This window comes from Bacillus rossius, chromosome 1, assembly GCF_032445375.1.
Source record: "Bacillus rossius redtenbacheri isolate Brsri chromosome 1, Brsri_v3, whole genome shotgun sequence".
Lineage (NCBI taxonomy): Eukaryota > Metazoa > Arthropoda > Insecta > Phasmatodea > Bacillidae > Bacillus > Bacillus rossius.
The window spans coordinates 179,250,371-179,272,633 of NC_086330.1; the positions used below are offsets into that span (position 1 = coordinate 179,250,371).

General features: G+C 36.1%; 1 protein-coding gene across 2 annotated transcripts in view; it reads right to left on the reverse strand.

Moving 5' to 3' along the window:
• The window catches only part of LOC134527135 (cyclic AMP-responsive element-binding protein 3-like protein 4), a 59,377-nt gene that overhangs the window by 12,200 nt on the left and 24,914 nt on the right, over window positions 1-22,263 (reverse strand). For both annotated transcript variants that reach the window (XM_063359528.1, XM_063359527.1), the window contains 2 exons: window positions 19,164-19,335; window positions 14,103-14,389 (listed from right to left, as the gene is read on the reverse strand). In XM_063359528.1, coding sequence (XP_063215598.1) covers window positions 14,103-14,389; window positions 19,164-19,335 — 459 coding nt within the window. The remainder of the gene's footprint in view (window positions 1-14,102; window positions 14,390-19,163; window positions 19,336-22,263) is intronic.

Consider the following 22,263-nt stretch of genomic DNA (forward strand, 5'->3'; position numbering starts at 1 on the left):
GACAAACAATTATGTACAGGGGTTTTCATTCCCATTTAGTTTGTAAGTCACGGGTCACCATACCCATATACAGGGGTTACAATCCCCATATATCACTGAGTGCTCAAGGACGCATTTCCCTTGTTTTGGCCTCAGTAATTTCGGCTTTCCCTCACAGTGCCCACTTTGTGAAGCTACACGATGTCCAACATCTGAGATCAACTTGAATTAATTTTTCTACTTTATTAATATAGTACTAAATAATTATGTGTGATCATTTTATATAATTTTAGATTGATCATATGCTAAAGGTTAATATTTATTTTGAGTCTCTTGACCTAATGCGATTGGAACTTACTTTATTAATGTTTCACCCACTATAATTATCTATAATTATAATTTTTTTTAAAAAAGTAAAAATGTTTCTAATAAAAGAGTTTGAATAGCCCCACTTAGTAATTGAGATTACCCGTAATGTATAACCACTTAGGTTAACCAATAAGTTTGTTCATTTGTCTCTCTCTTGACCTGACTCTCTCCCTAACCTCAACACGTCTTGAGGTGCCGACGCGCCTCAGCCGTGCGTAATATGTAAAAATATATTTTTAATTTTCATATCAAGGGCTCCCCCCCATTATAATAATTATTTTAAACTATACCTAAAGACATTTGCTTTATAAGAATTTCACTTCTTACATTGTTGAAATAGTAACACTTGAAAACATAATACAGTCAAACCTCTATCTATCGTTTTTCAGGGGACCAACAAAAAAATTCAGTAGATGCGGACATTCAATAGATGTGGACTTCACTCTTAAGAATTTTTAAAAAATAATATTTCAACCCAAAATTAGTGTCAGAAATATATCAGTTACTTGTCATTAAAGTTAAATCAGTTGAAAAATAAATAAAAATGGAAGTATTTTACTTAATTCAATTTACACTTGCAAAAAAAAACATACGCACAATAAATCTACATGGAAATTAAAGACTTTTTCAATATCCTGAAGTCTGAAATATGTTTACTCATGTCATCAAATGTAGAGCTGTACTGAAGAAGCCGATTTTACCAATATTTAGTTGAATCGGCATTTCTGTCGACTTCCGATACGTTTGTTTATTTTCGGCCGAAATTACTGAAAAACGAGAGATACTACCATAACCTAAAAATCCACGAGTACCCTTTTCACTTTTCGTAGTAAGGTAAGTGCCCCGGTACTCGTCACTGCTCCAATGGTCGTCACTAGCAACTTCAAATGTAAATAATAGTGAAGTAGCTCAATATATCGCCAACTTAAATATTGACAAAAATTTGGTCGACGTTCTAGCTGAAATTACCACAATAGTTTTCGGAACAAACACTATTTTCAATCAAAAAAAGTCCGTGCATCAAAAGTTCGTAGAGCAGTGAAGATAAATAGGGGAATTCCTATACTAAAACACTAAGGACGTTAGTGCACATTTTTACTTCTAATTCTGTAATTTTTCATGTTTATTCGTGATGTTTTGTGCTGAATGTGTTAGTTAAATGTTCTTGAAGAGGTGAAAGTGTTTATTTAAAAAAATTCGTTTTCTTTGTATGATTTAGTTAGGGTGACGAAAACTGGATCAATAAAAACCTTGTATTGCTAGTGTTCGTCATACCTGACGAGCACTGGTACATTTAATATTTTATTTAAAGTTGTGCTAAGTTACACCCTAAAGTTCTTAAATAATATTGGTTCTTTGTTGTTAATAGACAAAGTACGTTATTACGATCAGATCCAGTAGTCGTCACCTATGACGACTTCCGATGCATGTGTATGACGACTTCTGGGTCGGAAATTACTTTACTTTATTGATTGCAAAAATTGTGTAGGCATTGTTGTTTACATTAATTTAGGGGTCATTCGATATATATTTTGACATTAATAAGTAAACCAAACATTGTAATGTGTCTCGTTCTTTAATTACAGGGCAAAATGCCAAAACGGAAAATACTGTTGTATGAAGAGTCAGCCATGGAAGCTGCTCTTAAAGATGTAGCGAATGGTATGAGTATAAAATGAGCAGCGGAAAAAAAATAGTGTGCCAAGGAACACATTGTCCGATAAACACAAAGGCAAATCGCCCTTGGGTAGGAAGATGGGCGGGCCCTGATTCATTTTTATATTTTACTTGTGATACCGCATAACATGCTATGTTATGTTGCAGCAACGAATTGAGTCGTATTGCGTACGCGTACAGTATGACGTCGCGTAAATAATAATAAATAGAATATAAACAATTAACAATATTTGATAATTAAACAGTTTTTGTTAACCAAGAAACAATTAAATCTCATTATAGCGGCTTTATTATATCTCTTTTAAGATAAGAACAAAAAAAACGTGAAAATACGCGATAGTGAAAAACAAAAACATACATATTTCTAATTTGTAAAAAATTCCTTTGTTACGTTGTTTCTGTTCCAATCTCAAACTTTGTCTACACACATAATACCTTTAATAAACAGTAAAAAAACTTAGACGAGGAATTTCCAAATTATACTTTATTAATAAACAAACATCGTTCTTTGTATCGTAAATTCATTGAATATGCGCGCGCATGCGTAAAATATACGAGAAATGCGAGTAACAAAATGCAGCCGTGTGTAACGTTTCGTTACTCGTTACTAGACGGCACACCCGTTACTCAGTAACGAATACATTCGGTTTGCTACAGCTCTATGTGCTGTCCCTCTTTGTTCCGTGAGTGCTGTAAGTAAATTCAAAATTTAATGAGGATTATTCATTATATTACTGAACGATCTTTATGAAATGCCATTTTGATGTTTAAAATATAGTACCAAATAAAATTTGAAGCCCAAATAGTACAATACTATCATTCTGGATCCATGAATTAAAACTAATGCAGCCGAAATCGCACATGACGACTACTGGCACAAACATGTGACGAACACTGGCAAACAGGAAAATTTGCATGACGACTACTGGCTCGAAATCACACTTTTTTCAAAATAATAAATCTACAAAAATAATTTGTGTTTATCGAAGAGTGTTGGATAGCATTGTAGAGTAAAGTTTGAGGTTAAAAACAAACATGTAGGGGCAGTAATACACCTACAAGGTTATGTACACAATTTTTTTTTTATAAAACTCTTCTTAGCATGACGACTACTGGTACATCTACCTTAGTAATGCATTCTTTCAGATCGCATTATTTCTTCGCAACATGTGCCAAACGTACATACAACAATTTAACATCCTTTTTTTTTCAATAATGTTCTTTAATTTTAATATGTCATAAATAAATACATTACCGTCACGGTAAATATACATCTCGGTTGTTACGGTAACTGTAGTGCAAATGTGGTAGCTATCGTGCTTCTGTAGTAATTATGGTATCGACAAAGAATCTTTAGTTCTTTATATGGTAATTATCTTAAGATAACAATTGGGTTTGTACTGTAGTTATGGTACATCATCCATATTTATTCGTAAGTTGTTGTTCATTTGTCTTTTCATATTTACATGCTCCATTACTTGGCTGCAGATTTAAGGTGATTTTTACTACTGTATACTATCGTTACTGTTTTTATGACGGTTTCTTTCTAAGAAATGGTTATTTCTGCAAAATCTTTATGGTTAAACGAACATCTATTATAATTTATAGTGACGGGACCACATATTTTGTACGATCAATGCGGACAAAACGGTAATTCGAACATCGGTACAAGCGGACTTTTTTAACCTTAGTTGTATGGCAATTTTGCCGGGACCATAGAAAGTATACGATAAACACGGACAATCGATACATGCGAGTTCGATAGATAGAGGTTTGACTGTATAGTGATAAAATAATAATAATATAATAAAGCATATTAAAATACGTATTTCCCCGTGATTAAGCACCTACGAGGTGACTAGCCTCATTATAATGTTTATAGCAATCACCGAGAGTGGTGAAATACTTTCGACCTCCAACAAGAGGTCCACTAAATGTTTAAGTATCACGTTTCTAGGCTAGCACACACTAGGTAATTTAAGATACTTTTAATTTTTAATTTTTACATTCGTAAGTTCAGTCTTTAATGAGCTAATTAATGCAAAGAGAGTTAATTTTTTTAACTTAGTAACACCTCTCTGATTTTCTTTAATCTTCATGAATTTTGTTCGACAATTTTATCTATTTAATTTCTGCTTACGTTCAGTTTTTTTTAATAATCATAATTCGTAAAGTAAGCAAGAATAATGTTTGTAGCATTTTTTTACTGATTTTGCGTTAATATTTTTACTTGTGTATTTCTTTATTTTCCTTGTATGTAAATGTGATGTACAGCAACGTACAAAGATTCTGAGCACAGAAGCTGTCAGATCTAGCCATTTTTCTTTTTCTTTCGCATTCTACCCCAAAGTTGTATCTCTTTTACATCGTTATCGATAAGATGGTTTATTTAAGTAAGAGCTACGTGACTTCCAGACGGCACTGGTTTCTTTTATGTGAATTTCTATAGTAGAGCTAGGTCAAGCTAGCCACAGTAAAGCACTAAATTCAGGCATTAAATCGTGAGAGGTCCTCTCAGCCAATGAGCCAAGACCTGGTCCTCTAGGTGAAATATCCTATGACCATTGAGTGTTCCCTGGGTTAGATCCCCAGCACTCCTCTTTGGACGACCTATGTTCAAACCCCCTCTCAGGCAATGCGAAGCCTATAAGCAGTCATGGAAGATCTAACCGCTCCATTATAATTTATCCCCTTTTTGATTTATAATTGTTGGTTTAGTGTATTTTACATTTCTTTAAATAATTTAAATTTGTGTGCGAAGAGTCATTAATTTATCGTTTTGTTTGCAGAAATCTTTTAAATAATAAATATTTGTTAATTATATTAAACATCAGAGTTGTATGCGCTGAAATTCCTAAATTTATTGAATATTTAATATTTTTAAATTCATTCATTCCTACGGATTGTTGATATTTTGGGGTTTCAACCCCAATCATTTAAAATTCCGCCAAGGGAATTCCACCCTTAGGCCCTGTGTCACTCTGGGACTGAGGTTCTGTTTAGCCTTCGGGCAAGCAGCAAATTCTACCGTCTTCTCCATCGCCGTACTGTGCAGGGCTGAGTCCCAATGCCTTCGGCTTCTTATGGAAAGACTATTGTACAGGGGTTTCATTTCCGCTTTCATTATTTTCAGGGGTACACAAATCCCCACCTTTCTTTACTAGCACCCGACGGACCAAGTTCCGGTTCCGGCCCAGTGTTTTCAGCCCGCCTAACAGCGCCCATGTTTAGAATTTTGTCACGTGACACCATTCCCAACATCTGAGATCAACTTTCCTCATTGCGTCGTTCACCATTAAGGGTAATTTAATTAATTATAATACACCTTCGAATTGATCGAAATATTATTTTTTGTAAGTAGGATACAGGCGAACCTGGTTATGCGCCTAACTAAAGAGTATAAGTGTTGTATTTTTTTTTCTCTATGCTCCGCATTCAAGCGGGAGAATATGTGCCGGAAATTAGGTATATTGGCACGTTTTTTTTTTATTATTATTATTTTTAATTATTTTTGGAAATTTTATTTTCTATATAATTTGGTTACAAAAGGATGATTTACACTTTGTTAGCCAGAGACTAGCGAGTCTCGGCACCAACGAGGATCCCGTGGACTCCTGTTCCCAGCACAGTTAGGTTTATTGCACTTCCTCTCCCCCACAGCTACCCACCTTGATTCTCAGAATTTAGCCCAGAACCACTGACCTGACGTGAACCTGCCAGGCAGTGGCCGATTTCAAGGACGATTTGCCATAGAAAAAAATATGTGCAAGGATGGACCACGCACGTCATCTAGCGGCAGAAACTGTAACGTCTGTTCTGGTCTCCAGCGAGTGGAGCTGACGCCCGCGACACCTAGTGGCGATTTTGCTTACCTTCCCCTTCTGTCCCGTTTAGGCCGCCAGAGTGCAGCACCGGCTACGCCATAAGGCCATATGCTTCCTCCTCGCGTCCTGTAAAAGTCGATTGTATGTTGCTTTCTGTGCCTGCCGGTAGAGAGCGCGGCAGTAGCCCTTCAGCGCAAACAACTGAAGTTGTGGCTACGACCACCTCGGTCACCTCCGGAAGTGTTTGGTCCAGAGCCGAACCTTCCCCCTCTTTTTCCCTAGGGCCGACCGCCCGTTTTAATTAGGAGTTTTGTCCGCCACTGCGGCACTTAGTACTCTGACTTTGGCTACTTACCACGTCATCTCGGCGTCACCTCGGTTAAGAGGCTTTTTCGCGGCAATGATGAGCTCGTGGGAATAAGGAATGTAGTCAGCTGTATTAAGGGATGTGATCCCAGCTTCAAAATTCAGTAGTAGCCAGTCAGTAGTAGTGATTAGAAAACCAGTCATGTTTTAATTTAAAATGTATAATTTTTTTTTTATTTTACTAAATGATGATTTCTACCGCGTCATCCGCACATTTTTCGGTCCACGCCATTCTGATGTCGGCGCAAGACATTTCCTGAGCCCAGGAGCTAAACCCTGTTTGGTGAGTTACTTCGGTCTATTTTTCCTCCCCGAATTCCCGTTTGTTGGCATTTACGCGCAGACTGTGTTTGACTGTCTGGAAGCAGGTCTAATTCATTGGAATTTGGCTTGTGTTTCAGACAGGGTCCAACATTTGGGCGCCAAAATTGCACCCATCATGTTGTCCAGGACCTCCAGTTTCATTTCTCTCTAAGAAGAGCTTTCCTCCCGGCCAGATGTCCAACTTGAAGCCCCGGGTGATATCTAAAATATAACTTCTCCCTCCAATCAACGAAAGAACTTACCTTAATAAATACCAGCGAGCAGTGCCATAGAGAGCTTATCAAATAATAATATGTGAAATTGTTACAGTAATGAGTGAATGAAACTAACCTGCTATAAAATGTCATTTTTTATTGTTAACAGTATAGTATAACGTGTTTTAATAATATCGGGCCGGCCCCCTTTAATAACTATAATATATTGTGAATACAGTAGAAGCCCGCTGATGCGACCCCCCTCTGATGCGCCCATTCCGTTTATACGACCGTTTTTTGAGAAACCGTGAAAAATTTAAGCAGAGAAAGTCGAAAATTTGAGTAAAATCGGCTGAAAACAAGTCTGTTACTCTTGTTGGGCCCTATGTGTTCACGTTTATCTTGGCGGGAGCTGTACTGTAAGCAGGCAGGCATATAAAAGACAACTAAAAATAGATACCACCCCTCTAGACGCATATAAAAGACGGCTAAAAATAGATACCACCCCTCTAGACTGTCCACGCGGCAGTGTCTAGCCGGGCTCGGCGCGTCCACTATCGCACGAAAAGCCGTCTCAGCTGTCATGTTATCTAACCCGCCCTCACGAAAAGCTGCTCCGGTAGCTTCTGCGAGAGTGTAAGAAACTCGTCCGGCCAGGCTGGCGATAGCGGCGGCTTGACGTCATACATGACGTGACGCTTACCTCTCCCATCCCCTGCGAATTCTTGAAGGCTCATCCCTCCCAGAGCCACAGACCATCCAAAAACACCCCCCCCCCCCCCTTTTTTCCAACTAACATTTCAACACATTCCCTCCCTTATTTCAGCCTTCTGCGTAAGAAACTGTCAGCATCCTACTCCCCTCCCACACCGCGTGCGACAAAAGCCAGGTTGTATAGTTCATTTTTGGTAAAATAAATATTTTTATGGGCTTATACGACTGTCCTTCGCCGTTAATAAATACTTTATAAGTTTAAGTTATTATGATACAATTTGTTTATTATTCACACAGCAGTTTCTGCTGAAAAATCACTAATACCTCGAATTTTATTGAATAGAAAAATTTAGCAGGGCCATAAATATATTTATTTTACTGCATACTGTAGTTGCTTTTCCGTCTGCATTCATAACGTGTTTTCTTCTTCTTTTTTTTACGCTGCGAAGGGACGTGGAAAAGATAATTGCTTGAGCTGTCAAAATAAACATCGCTGACGGCAAGGGCGAGAGTGCATCCTGTCGGTCATCCCTGTGATTATCTACTCCAAAAACATGTCACAGCATTTCAGGATAGCATTGTTCTTATTTATATCTTTCGTTTATAGCCGAATGTTTTCTACCTGATCCACACAAGTTCCTTCGCCACGTTTTGAACGAAAATAACCACCAGCTGGCTAGCATTGCCGAACTCGCGTGACGCGAATTCATTTAGCGCAAGTATTTTATGTATTTGGATATATTTGGGGGTGGGGTAAAAATTGGCCCGAATTCTCTATTGCGACCATTCCGTTTATAAGACTGTTTTTCCGGAAACCGTGAGGGGTCGCATCAGCGAGATTCTACTGTACCATGTTATTGTGAAACCAAAACAAAAAGATATAATTTACCTTTTTAAATAAAACAGGGAACCTATAGACCAATCTACTTATGTATTGTTTATTTATTTATTTACCTTTATCTATCTAAACGATCCACTAGCTCCCAAGTTGCTTGTGTGCAGGGAGTATTAATTTGTCTTATTCACCACCTCGTGCAACCTCTGGTAATACTTGTATTTTCTTTATAATTTTGCTCAGCTGTTTCCTAGGCCTTTTTTAATTAATTTAAAATAATATTATTTTAGGGCCTGAGGGGCGTATCATTGCTTGTCATTATGACCAACAGCAGGGACAAGCACAGAATGTAAAAAAATCACACTACACACCGCTCACAAGGACTCGCAAAACACAGGGCAAGTGCGCAGTAGCAGGTGACACAGCAGTAGCATGTGACGCACTGACTGTCTGACTCATCATAGTTGGGAACGGAAGAGGAGAGGAATGCGTAAGTCTATGCGGGAAGGAGGATGGGGGCTTTGTTTACTCTGGTTGAAGGTCACTGCCCTTCCGCTAATACACACTCACGAACAGTCCTTCCTTTCGAACTAATGTTGTCACGTAATGTAGGCTGTTGGATTTGTTAAACTCAGAATACAGTAAACTCTCGATTATCCGGGCCTGGATTATCCGGTTTTCGGGTTATCCGTGCTTGATTTTTTTATGAAGTTGTAAAAAAAATGACCGGGGTGTAGCTACGCCACGACTGCGCTGCGCTTTTTTTTTTACTGCTGTGTCAGAAAGCTATTTACTAGGGTTGTGCGAATGTTCGGTATACCGATACCGAAATCGAAATTATGCTACTTTCATTTTCGATTTCGGTAAGAATTTCATCTGTCGAAGTTCGTTTTTAGCGAAATATTTCGAGCCAAACGAAAGTTCAATAGCTTACCGAAGTTCATTTGTTCCAGTTGAAATAAGAACTCGTAATTTAATAAAAATGTACAGTAGAATACCGGTACAATAACGTACCTTATTATAACGTATATTTCACTTTAACGAATTTGTTTTAAGTCCCCGCCAAAAATCGTATCTTCGCCATGCAAAACGGTTTCAGTTTAAAGTATCATATTTTCACTATAACGTATAAATTCTAATAGTAGCGTGGCATTACTACACCAAAATTTACTTAAACTGGTAAATAAATTTCCAGCTAAATGATTAATGTAGTAGAACAAAGATACACAAATACCACCGCAACGTATTTTCTAACCTCTAAATTCTCAAAACAAAGTAAACAAACAGTTGCGCACACAACCATAGATTATACTGTACGTAGTATGCAACGTGAGCAACACAACACCATTCGATACATCGAAAGACGGAGGTTTGAGAGAAGTATTAATTATTTAGACAAAAGTGTTACGCTACGCTAAAAAAACTGTTTGATGTCTGTGCCGGGATTGTTTATTGTTATTGTTGAGTTTATTTTCAGGTTACGTTATTTAGACACCGCATTGTATTTGTGCTACAATATGAATGATCCTGGAGATAAAAAGAAACGAAAGCAATTCACGCTTAAGGAAAAAGTGGATGTACTCAGAGAACTAGACAAGGGGAAAAAAGCAAGTCGCAGTTGCGAATACATATGGCATTGCGGCTCTCCTGTAGCTATTTTTTTTATATATATTTTTTCTCTTTGTAAAGATATGTATGCATGTTTCAGTACTAAGTACAAAAACTTGAGGTCCCTGTAAGTACTTAGCACTGAGATTCTACTGTAATGTCTTTATATGATTTGCTTGTTATTAATAATAATGTAATAACATAAATCATATAAAGACATTAATTAGAAAAAAGATTTCCATTAAGATTAATTTACGTGGTGAAGAAAAAAACTCACGTTAATGAAAATACGGTAAAATCATAATTTGAACAAACATGGCAGATAAAGTAAACAAAATTCAACCATGATTACAGTAGGCTTAGGTATCAAAACAAAATCATGGAATATTTGAAAAATTACCTGATTCATTTGCTTTCAAACAGTAGTGTAGGTACTATATTCGTAAAACATACATTCCAGAACTGTTAGTACACTATTTAGTATTTACCGTATACACATAAACAAAGAACGTACCTACTTTTATTCGCGCACAGCCAAACTAAAACATTGTCGTCTGCTTTATTTAAATTTTACATACTCTGTCTGGCATATAAAATCCTCATAATATACAGCCAATTAGACAAAAAGGTCAACAAGTCACTGCATGTAATGACCACTTGGCAGCAACCATTTGTTATGTTTTGTTTTGACCATGTCCCTTGCCTGGTCTACAGCTTCCTGAGCTAGCCATGTGTGACAGTGGTGCAAGATGGCGGCCGTTCCGCAGTAGTCACGTGTTTTTTCATCAGTACCATGCACGTGATAAATATATTATCATAGACTGCGACATTACGACTGTAAAAGAAATAGTCTGTGCGCTGAAAGATTTGGATTGATTCTTGAAATTTACGAGTGACATGGGTCTGTGTTGTGTGGTCTAGGGCGGATGTTGATTATATTAAATAGTAATATTTATATATACATCAAAAGGTACCAAAATGATTTATGTAATAGAATTTATTACTGAAGAGCAAATTTTGGGGCACTTTTTTTCTTTGTTAATTAAAAAATTTCGCTTAACTTTCGTTAAGAATATATTTATCTCATAGAAAAATTCATTTTCGTTTCACTTTCGCGAAACTTGATAAATTTTCTTTCACTTTCATTTCGTGTGGATAAAGTCACTTTCGCACATCCCTACTATTTACCTGACCCTTGAGACCCTTGTTCCCCCGCCCCTTCACCCATCAATTTGTCACACTTTAAACCTAAAAGGAATGCCTTGACTGCTGCTTCCGGCTCAACTCCCCCCCCCCCCCCCCCCCCCCCCTTTCGTTTTCTTTTCAAGCGTTCTTTTCACAGCGCCCCGCCACGCTAAAAAAAAAGTCCCTCTACCTCTTTTATCTTCTCACACTCCTGACGGCTGGAAGAGGCATTTTTCACGCAGTTATTTAAATCAGTTCTCCCAGGCACATTTGTTTTTGTAATCATGTCTGGTAAAAGGAAACGTAAAGTGCTGACAATAGCAGAGAAGTTAGACGTTGTGGACAGGTTAAAAAAGGAGAAACTGCTGCGAAATTAGCACAGGAATATGAAATTGGAATCCAAACCGTGCGAGACATTAGTAAAAGTGAAGAAAAACTTTTGCAGTTTGCTAGTAGATCAGACAGTGTGGCAGGACCTTCTAAACGTAAAAGCATGAAAACATCTACCCTGCAGATGTTGACAATGCTTTGTATGTTTGGTTTAGGTCGTTAAAAGGGTGGAGGGAGATGCTGAGTTGGGACTGCCGCCGCCTGGGACACGGTATACAAAGCCTTTGCTTATACTCAGAATTCTACTGAAGAGACACTCTTTTGCCAGTAAATACACCATTTTTAAGTGGCGAAACGGATTATCCGGGTTTTATTATGGGCATTCAATTATCCGGGCATCGAAAGGTCCCAATTAACACGGATAATCAAGAGTTTACTGTATTTGAAATTGCAGTTTAGGCTATGCAAGTAATTAAAAATATTATATTATACTAAGTATGTTTGCTAAATAATAAAGGTGTATTTTTCGTTGACCTTTCATACATATTTGACATATCAGACACTAAATACGCCTCAAAAAGACAATATATGGTATTACATGACAAAATTCCGCCTAATCTGAATTTTCGCTAATCTGGACAGGATTCGTCCCAATTAGTTTGTATTAGCGGGATTCTACTGTATATTAGAGGTATGAATATAGATATATTTATTTTTAAACATTAAACACTTAAACTTATGAATTCAATTTGTTTCCCCTTGACAAAATACAGTAAAACACCGTTTTAACGAACTTCATTAGAGCGAACAATTCATTACTACGAACTATGCCTTTGGTCCCGTCAGACGTCCATATAACATAACGTAAAAAAATTTCACTAGTACGAATTTTCTCGTTCAAATTTTTTAAATATTCTATAAATATTCATTTGAACGAACACTTTTCTGCCCGGCACGGTAAACGACAAACGGATAAAATCGTCGCCATTCACCCACAAACTGCCATCTTATTTATTTTGATACGCGCCATAGATGACTGCAATGGACTAGTGTTGAAATTAATGCACAAAACTAGTGTAGCGACTAAAGCGCTGCATTGTGGTGTTCGCTGACATTACTCTTTGTTCTATGCTCGCACGACGTGTTTAACCGATGCGAAGTGCTACATCATAAAGTATTGCTACACACACATCTCTGGTCGTTTTCTTGTTTATTGTTTGAGAAACGTGCGGTAGCCCACAACTCACATAGTTTCGGTTCCCTAGCACGTTCGTGCAACTTCGGATTTCTCTCAAAAATTGAAATTATAAAAATCGAAGGGTTGTGTTAGGTTAGTCACAACATGCTTGATCTTCTGATTTAGTGGCTGAAGTGGCGTTAATACCAAAACGCAAAACTTCGGAAATCTTCGCAAATTCTTGCAGGGAACCGAAACTACGTGAGTTGTAGGCTTCCCAGAAACGTGGCTATACTACATGTATAACTTATTTTTACATGTGTAGGGTGCATTTGTTTTTATAGTTTAAAAAACCGTACTACTGAACATGTCTTCTAGGAAACGACTTGAAATGTTAAAAGCAGTAGATAAAGAAAATAAAAAGACTGATGTGGCTAAAAAGTTAGGTATCTCCAAATCAACATTATCCACAATTCTCACCCAGCGATCCAGTTTGGAAGACAATAAAATGTAAAAAAATTTTATATTTTTGATTTATTACAGCATTTTTGCAAACAGCTTGTCTTGATTCCAAAGGTAGGCTTACTGCTTTGGCAAACAACTTACCTACGTATTTCTGTATTGTACATATACATACTAGTATGTATGTATGTAGTATGTATCTTGATCCCAAAGTATAGCTGTTAAAGTAATTGATGCTTGTACCACTCATATTGGTATTAGATTTTCTACTTTGTTTTTTAACAAGATCGAGTTATGTTCAAAACCCCAAAACAGGCAATCATTGTGATTTCGGTATAAAGAACTTCATTATAACAAACTGCCATAATTTTGGTCCCTTCGTGTTCTTTATAATGAAGCTCTACTGTAAGTCCACTCACAAACAGCACAAACAGCAGAGCGAAGCAATCACGAAGTACAAGCGTGAAACATTGCCTGCTACCAGTGTTGAAAAGAAAAAAAAAAAAAAAAAAAAAAAAGTAATAACTTGTTTATAATAAAAATTTCAGGCCATTTAAGGGTTTTTAAGGCCCCTGCCTAGTCAAGGGTGTATTTGTATTAGTGAGGCGGGATGATATGTTCGACACTTGCTGGTGTTTCTAGCACGGTGTGCATCGAAGAGCAAGACTGTGGAATGGCGCTATCTTCTCGTCATGCATACAGCAACTATGAGCGTGCGTGCGTGTGTAACTTAAAGCAACCCTTGACTGCTTTGAAGAATCTGTATCGGATGTTTCATAACTAAAATTTATTCTGAAAACACAAGTTTTAGTCATATTTACGTTTTTTAAAGTGCAGTTTAAAAACTAAATACCCACACAGAACTATTTATCTGCCCTCAGCATCTCTTAAATGCTTTTCGTACAAAGACAACTCGGATATCTTGATCAGATTTCAAATTTTGTGGTTTTTCCTGAAGCTCTGTACACCGTATGTGTGCCTGAATAGGCGAGGACCTTAATGCTTTAAATATCAAATTATGAGTTTTAAAGGATATAAAGGAGCAGGACAACACTCACCCGCGATGGGCGGCTGCGCAGTCTCTGGGACGGCTGCATCCGACTCGGCCTGCGCCAGCTCGCTGCCGGGCTCAGCCCCGAGCCGCAGGTTGGGCACCATCACCAGCGCCATGGACAGGAGCAGCACCATGAGGCAGGTGGCGGGCTGAGCCGTCTTGGTGGCAGCGGCGCTGCGACCCACTATAGCTTGCAGCCGGCGCAGCTGGGCCGTCAGCGACTGGTTCTGCATCTGCAGCACCTTGATGCGCTTCATCAGGTGTGTATTCTCATCAGTGCACTGCTTCACCCTGCACAGTCGCACAACACCATCACGCTTGTCACTGGACCACGACAATCCCCTAGCTCTGGACTGGATTAACACATTAAATAGGATGGCCGCATATAGAATTAAACTTTCGTGAGGAAGATTGTGTCCGAAGAGTTTAAGTGTTTGATTATTTCTGTGACGAAGGGGTTGGGACTTGTGTTGTGCAGCCCACAGAGGAGGCTGATGTATGCACAAGTTGGACTTGCTGTGGAACTTGTCATATTTTAGGAAGTATTTAAGTGTGGCTATAGACTTAGTGATTCTTCGTTGGCAAGGTTGGCTATTGAGCTGGGTGGTGTCTCATGTATAAACTTAACTTAGTTAGAGATAGAGATGGGCCAGAGGAGATTAAGCATATGACTGATGTTACCAAGACATTATGGACTCGCTGTGCTGTTTCCACTAAGGATACTATTGTGATGTGTGGGTGGTCTGAATTCAAAATACCCCTGCACAGGGCGAGTTAGTCGTCTAGCGAGCCGATAGAACACCTGACTGCTGGAATCCACCAAGATTGAAGTGCAGCCAAGGAACTTCATGCTGAGCATTGCCCTCGACTTGCAACTCGTCTCATCACTTGTCGTTTGAGCTGGGTTGCTACGAGGCAAGAAATCACACATAATTTTTACCACATTCAGGCGGTGGTTGATTACAAACATCTTCTACATTTATTTTGTAATAGTCTTATCCTTTGTCATACGTATTTCACGAATAATAGTACACCACATGTTTTGATAATATAATTAAAATTTTGTGCATGGTGTTTCTGTTTTAATATTTTTAATAATATTTTTATACATTAAATTTTTGGTGCAAGATGGAATGGTTTAGATTCTTTTCTGGTGTTTACAGTATTTTAAGTGGCCTTGTTAGTTTGAAAAAGATATTATTGAAGTATGAGTAATGTTTCAACTTTAATGGTTCATGTTGTTGAGTGGCCTAAATAGTTTAATTATGTTTTCTTGTTTTGTTAGCTCGCCTTTTCAGCAGCATTCTGATACTTCTAATTAATATCTAATATTCTTATTTGAAAAAATATGCCAGGGCTTATTGGTACTATGTTTTAATATACACATTTATTATTATTATTTTGATCAATTTTTCCTAGAGTACATTGCGCCCTCAGAAAGATAATGACTTCAAGGCAATCCTTGTGAATATTCTTGGTCTATGTTTTTTGTATCTTTCGCCTTCAATCAAATAAATTTTGTCACCTCATACGCCTCCTGTAAATTCTTAAGTACTTGGTCACCGTCCCTTCCGACGTTGCACCAATATGTATGTGTGTGTGTGTGTGTGTGTGTGTGTGTGTGTGTGTGTGTGTGTGTGTGTGTGTGTATCTATGTATTAATATATATATATATGTATATGTGTATATATATGTGTGTGTATATATATATGTGTGTATATATATATATATATATATATATATATATATATATGTGTATATATATATGTGTGTATATATATATATATATATATATATATATATATATAACAGGTTAAATAATCTTTCTAATAATAAAAACATTAAGTTTATGGTTTTTTTAAATCTTATTAGAACTGAAATATATCTACCATATTAATAACATTATTATTTTGCAACTCAGAAACGGTTTTAGCGCCTACTTAGGAATGTTATGCCCAAGCGCTATTATGTAAACAATGCAGTCCGAAAACATAGTTTACACGTAACTTAACTTTAGGTTGTTTAATCTCAAAATGTATTCAAACTTTTATTTAAATTTACTTCAAATGTATTTAAACAAATATTTTTGTATAGTAAATTAATTTTAATGTGAGCAGTGCTTTGATTAAAATGGCAGTCAGCAGGCATACTTACCTGATTGGAAAAAAAATTTATTAACATACACTCTTATGGAAAAAATTAATTTGATTAGTGCTCTGTTTAACTGGAACAAATTAGAGCATTACATACTTCAAGGGTCAAGTATAATGTAATCGTAATGCCTAATTCAGTTTCAAACAATTATGAGTTCAGGAAAATCTTTATTTGCAAAAAAATTGATCTTCAAAGCAACTTGAGTGCTGAAACATGATATGGCTTACACACCATCCATGTGGTTGTATTAAGGCAGAAATTAATGTCTGGTGAGAAAACAACAGTGCATTAAGATTTAAATACATCACTACAGTCACTAAATTGTTTAAACCATTAATTTTGTTTGACTGAACGATGCAGACATAATCAATGAACAAACGAGAGATGATTAGTCTTGGCAGCCAGGCACAAGGTTTTATGTCTTAGAATATCAGTTATACCAATTTTTTTATTAGGGTACTTAATACAAAAAAAGAGTGAGTCTTTCAGTAATCGCCAGAGTTGAGTAACATCTAAGTTGGGAAACGCACAAACACATGTGTTCTCATGTTGCAAATTAACATGTAATATGAAACTCAGACACCACATTTAACTAGGAATTCTTAAAAATAATGCTGAGCACGATAAACAAAATATATATATATTCATTTCAAGGAGAAACTATAAAAATGTTTCCCTTTTTAAAACATAATAATAATTCTGTTTAACAAGGTGATACTTTAGATTTCTCAGGGCTAGCCGAACAAAAGTACAGAACGCTTCGCATGTAAATGCCTGAACGCTAACAAGTGACATTTTCCCCTACACTTGAATTACCCTCTTTTACCGCATAATCGTCGCACCCATATTTTAGGGCATCAAAATTTTGATAAAAAAACTTCTCCCGAAAACATTGCATGATGTTTTTGGTCCCACTATTAGATTCCGAGCGCTTTGTGTAGGTATCTTTTCCGTATAAAACAATGTATTTTAAAGTAGAAATTTAATATTTATTCGGAAATTAACTATTTTACTTATTTAATTCACGGAAACACGAAGTTGTCTGATGTGTAAATTTTCTTTTAAAGACGCTTTTAAATGTTGTAACCTTTATCTGTTCGTCTGCGTCGTCGTGGTGTACCACTTATAAAAACGTAGCCAGCGGTAGTTGGCATCATTCATGTTCAGTTATGTTGCTTTCCGTATAAAGCGTGCACACGTAGTCGAATATCAATATCTCACCGATAGGATGCAACGCACGCTTTTTGTCGAGTGCCGAATTAACTACATTTGATGGCCCGCACACTTATGTGGTAAGTGTGTACTATGACAATGAGTTAGTTCAGGCTCACATTCGCATTCACATTTTGTTTTTCTATTTAAAGTTGGAGAAAGGTTTTTGTTTCATGAATTATTAATTTAAATTGTTCGGCGTGCTCTTGTATACTTCACTTTTAAATAAACATACTTTCCATGATTGGGTTTTATGTTTATGAATAACTTCACATATAAAATTTTTTTTTCGCATAAACGTTGCACCCCTACTTTTCAAGTACGCAATGAAATAAGTGCACATTACACAACAGGAATTAGGCAGGTTGAAAGTAAAATGCACAGGCATGCAGAAACTGCTATAGCCATGAGCCTAAGTTGTCAAGCTGGCGCACCCACGTGTGGCAACATGCACCCGAGCATGTTTCGTGAATATCAGGGGATTTCTAAGCATATCGGTGTGCCAAAGTAAACTTTATGGTAGTGAAATTAACCTGGAATACATTTTGTGAACTTGAATAGTCTTAAAAAAATACAATAGCCACTTTAAAAATACCTATAATTTATTAGCCAGGAAATTGTTATGTGACAAAACATGGCATCTAAAATACTTAACATTTTGTTGGTTCTTTAAAGCATTACAAATGTGGTGCTATATTTAGGGCATTTTTCAAACTAAAAGTAGATACATAAAAAAGAATTCATCTGAAATATTTTAAAACACTTTTTAAAGCACTATATGTATATATGTACTATGTATATATTTGTTTTTGTTTAAATGAAAGAAATCAGTCTGTAAATACTTCCTACAAACAAACCTTAACCTTAATGAGCTGATTCAACATTTAAGACAGTGAAAAAATAATTTCTAAAGCCCGACTTTGGAATTGATTTTCGACAAGGAATTTTTATTAAAATACTGCCCATCTTGTTAATATTCATTAAAACAGTTAATACCGGTATATAAAGTTTCTGCATACTTTAGAAGTTATACTTCTATGGCATTAATAATATACTAACCTGAAACATTTTAAAAAACAGAACACTCACGTATATTTTTTGTAAATTTAATTTTGCTTAAGCGTGTGAAATCAGTCATTACTAACAAACCTGAACAGTATTGACCTGATTCAACATTATTTTAAAATAATATTATGTTATAATGTTATTAAAAAAAATAAAACAATAAATGTTCCCACTGACAAGATCTGAGCTTACGAAACACGAGCTTTACTGCTACGATACCAAACTCATTGGGAAGAAGCAAGGAAATTATGTATTAGAAGACTGTAATGCCAGATGCAGGTATTTTAAAACTTGAGATTACTTTTTACTATGACTAATTTAGTTTACCAAATATACTCCAGGGTAGTTTCACTATCATAAGTTTCATTTGGAACACCGATACATTTGTATGTACCCTAATATTTACTAAAGTGACTACATGCGGATTTATGTTGCTACCCAAAATTACTCTCACCAAATGCAGCATACAGAGAGCTAATACCTTTACAAAAAATAAAGGAAAAATACTGTATGTCCGTTTCTCTATTATTTTTGGGGATTTGAAAGCTATTTTTTTTTTTTTATGAAATACTGAGGTTTGTTGAATGATTATCTCTTATTTTTAAAGTAATACTTTGGTCTATATCCTACTAACCTGTCTTCCAGACCATCAATGTATTCTTTCTTCCTCTTGCGTGAATCCTGGGCTGAGATTTTATTTCTGATTTTTCGCCGTATTCTTTTCAGTTCCCGTTCTTCATACTTTGTGAGAGGGTAGTGTGATGGTAACTGGATACCTTCTTTTTGTAACAAACGCTTCTCTTCAGCTGAGAAAGTGCAAAGGAATTATGTTTTATTAATTTTTCACACACTTCAATTATTTAATTTTAGAGTGGTTTATTTTAATGATCTACTTTTTATTTTAACTGAACAGTCAAAGAGTTGATTATACTTTTAACTAACCAAAATTAAGTTCAGGAAACATCACTCACTCACATGTCTCATCCGGCATTTGAACCCGGAAAAATCCCTATGAAGGTAATCATTTAAAAAGTTCAGTCTCAGAGGATAGCAACATGATAGTTGATAATCAAATTATAAACTACAGTATATTTGTGTTAATCTGAACACTTTTTTAATCAAACACTGTAAAAATCTCTGCTCATATTCACGAGTAATTTACCTACCCTAACTGGTAAGCTCAGAGTGGGGCAGAGAACGAGAAAAAAAAATATCCTTAAAAGTTCCAACTTACATTTGCAACTAATAGAAAAAAGCCTCATTCTGTTCAAGACCGTCTAAAGTCATTTTAGTACGAATAAAATAATTTACTCACTTTTTCCCACTTTTCAAAGGAACAAAAGAGAATTTTGCAAAATTCGGGCAATTGAAACATCAGGCTATGAAAAAAAATAGTAAAGTTTTTTCTAAAATTCAATAAATTTCAATTAAGATTTATAAGACTTAAGCATGGATATTAAGTGTTATGCTTATGGCATAAAAAGAATGTACAGAGCTTTCAAAGGTATTATAATGACTATACGTGAGCATAGAGTTATGTGCACCAGCATGCCTCCTTGCATTAGAAACCAAAGGGGGTGCAGTCCTGTACGTTGTTACCTCCTTCAGTTTTTTTTATGTAACTACAAGCCTATTTCCTCATGCAGTGTGCTGTGTAAAGTATAAACAGCACATAATAAGCATCACAATGAAGTTAAAATAATGTATGGCTCAGTGGTAAGCAATAATAAATTACTGTAAATTATTTTCAGAAAAAAAAAAGAAATCTTGATTGATCTGTCTTCATAAGGGCCTCACCAACTCGGGCACACATACGGTGTACAGAGCTTCAGAAGAAACCACAAGATTTGAAAACTGCTCAAGATATCAGAGTCGTGTCTGTTTACGAAAAACCTTTAGGAATACACTCAGAGCAGATGAGTACCTATCTCTGTTTCCGTATTTTGTTTTCAAACTTAGTTTTAGAGAGTGATATGGCTAAAACTTGTGTTTTCATAATATATTTTAGACATGAAACACCTGGTAAAGATTACTGAAAGCACCTAAGGGCCTTGCATTACACCTTTATCTTAATTTCTCCACAATCTAATGTTATTTTACCACTCCAACTTGATAGTTCCCTTATGCATGACAAGAAGACTGCTCACCGTTGAGAGCCTTGCGCTTAGAGGTGATACCGCGCTAGAAACACCAGTGAGTGTCACACTTTTATCATTCCGCCTCACTAACAGAAATACATCCCTGACTAGGGGCCCCTTTAAGTCTCCGCACTAAACAGTGTGATGTAAAACCAAACAAGGAATACAGAGGTACAGCATGGATAAGGCTGCACAGTAGAGAATATTTGTAGCCAACATCTCTACAATGTCTACAAATAGGTGAAATTTTAACTTAGCAATAAAATTATACATATAAAAACTTTTTTTAAGTGTAAGCATACTATAGTTATGATGCAATAATCATAATATTAACCCAAAGAGAGGCTGAGGTTTTTTATTTTAAAAGACAACTCACAAAAACATAGGTTGGCCTGGGATCACGGACCAAGAAAAATCTAACTTGCTATACTTATTATACTTGAGAGTCCAAAAGAAAATCGTTAATTTAATTCTTACATAGATTTACCATCTGTATTGATTAACTTTATTTAACATACAATAAATCTATTTCTGTCAAGGAAATAAAATGTAAACAGAATATCTGGTTATAGGATAACCACCCTACAAAAACTGAATTAGGGTGCATTCTATTACTACCACCCCGATCTACAAGTCCAGAAAAAAATGTACTACAAGTTTTCATAACTTGGTACCTAAACAGAATACACCCATGAATACTTATTTCTTATGTTGGTATTCTTAGTATTTTCTTTCCTAAATGTAATATTAAGCTCAATTGAATAGTAGATATGTTGTGTTAATCAGAATTTTAAGTTGTATTTTTTTCGTAAGCTTTACAATTACCTACCTGTTATTTGTGACTACGTCAAAAACAAGCCAAAAAAAAAAAATAGAAAAGTAACGCTTCTGTTAGTAATTACAACCTCCCAAGTTGTACTCTATGCTGAACAGACAACTGTGCATCAAAGTGCCGATATAGGTTCTGCAAGATTAATGTGAAGCAATGAAGGAGAGGTTGAAAGTGGTTCTGATATAAAAAAAAATATATAATTTTCTTTATTTTGTGTAGAAACATCAAAAGTTTGGGGTCGACCTACGATTGCAGTTGGCCTCTTTTTGGGTAAATAAGATATTTCATTTTAAAATTCGCATTTCATCACTAGAAAAGATATCTAGAAACACCTGTCACCACTCACCACTTCCGGCTAGCTCAAGTTATGTGATGAGTGGAACATACAGGTTGCAGGTCACGAAGAAAGAAGAAATTTATAAACAATGTTCTATGTATTACCTGGTTTTAATTATTCATTTAAAAATCACAAAATAATTAGCACAACAGAGCACACAACAAAAATTTTACCAGTACCTCCATAAAGGGAAAAAACACATAGATTATTACAAATTACATTATATTGCCCAGAAAAGTTCCGGGCAGCGACGGCTGGACAAAACACTTTGTCGCCTCGCTGTGAGCTTTGCCTACGACTACGGTCAAAAATTTCTAATTTATTTAAATGTTCGAAGAGAAAAAAAAAAGGTTGTTAGGCATCGCCCGGACTGTAGCCGCTAAGTTGTAGTTCAATATAACATTGCTAAATGATGCGAGCCATCGCC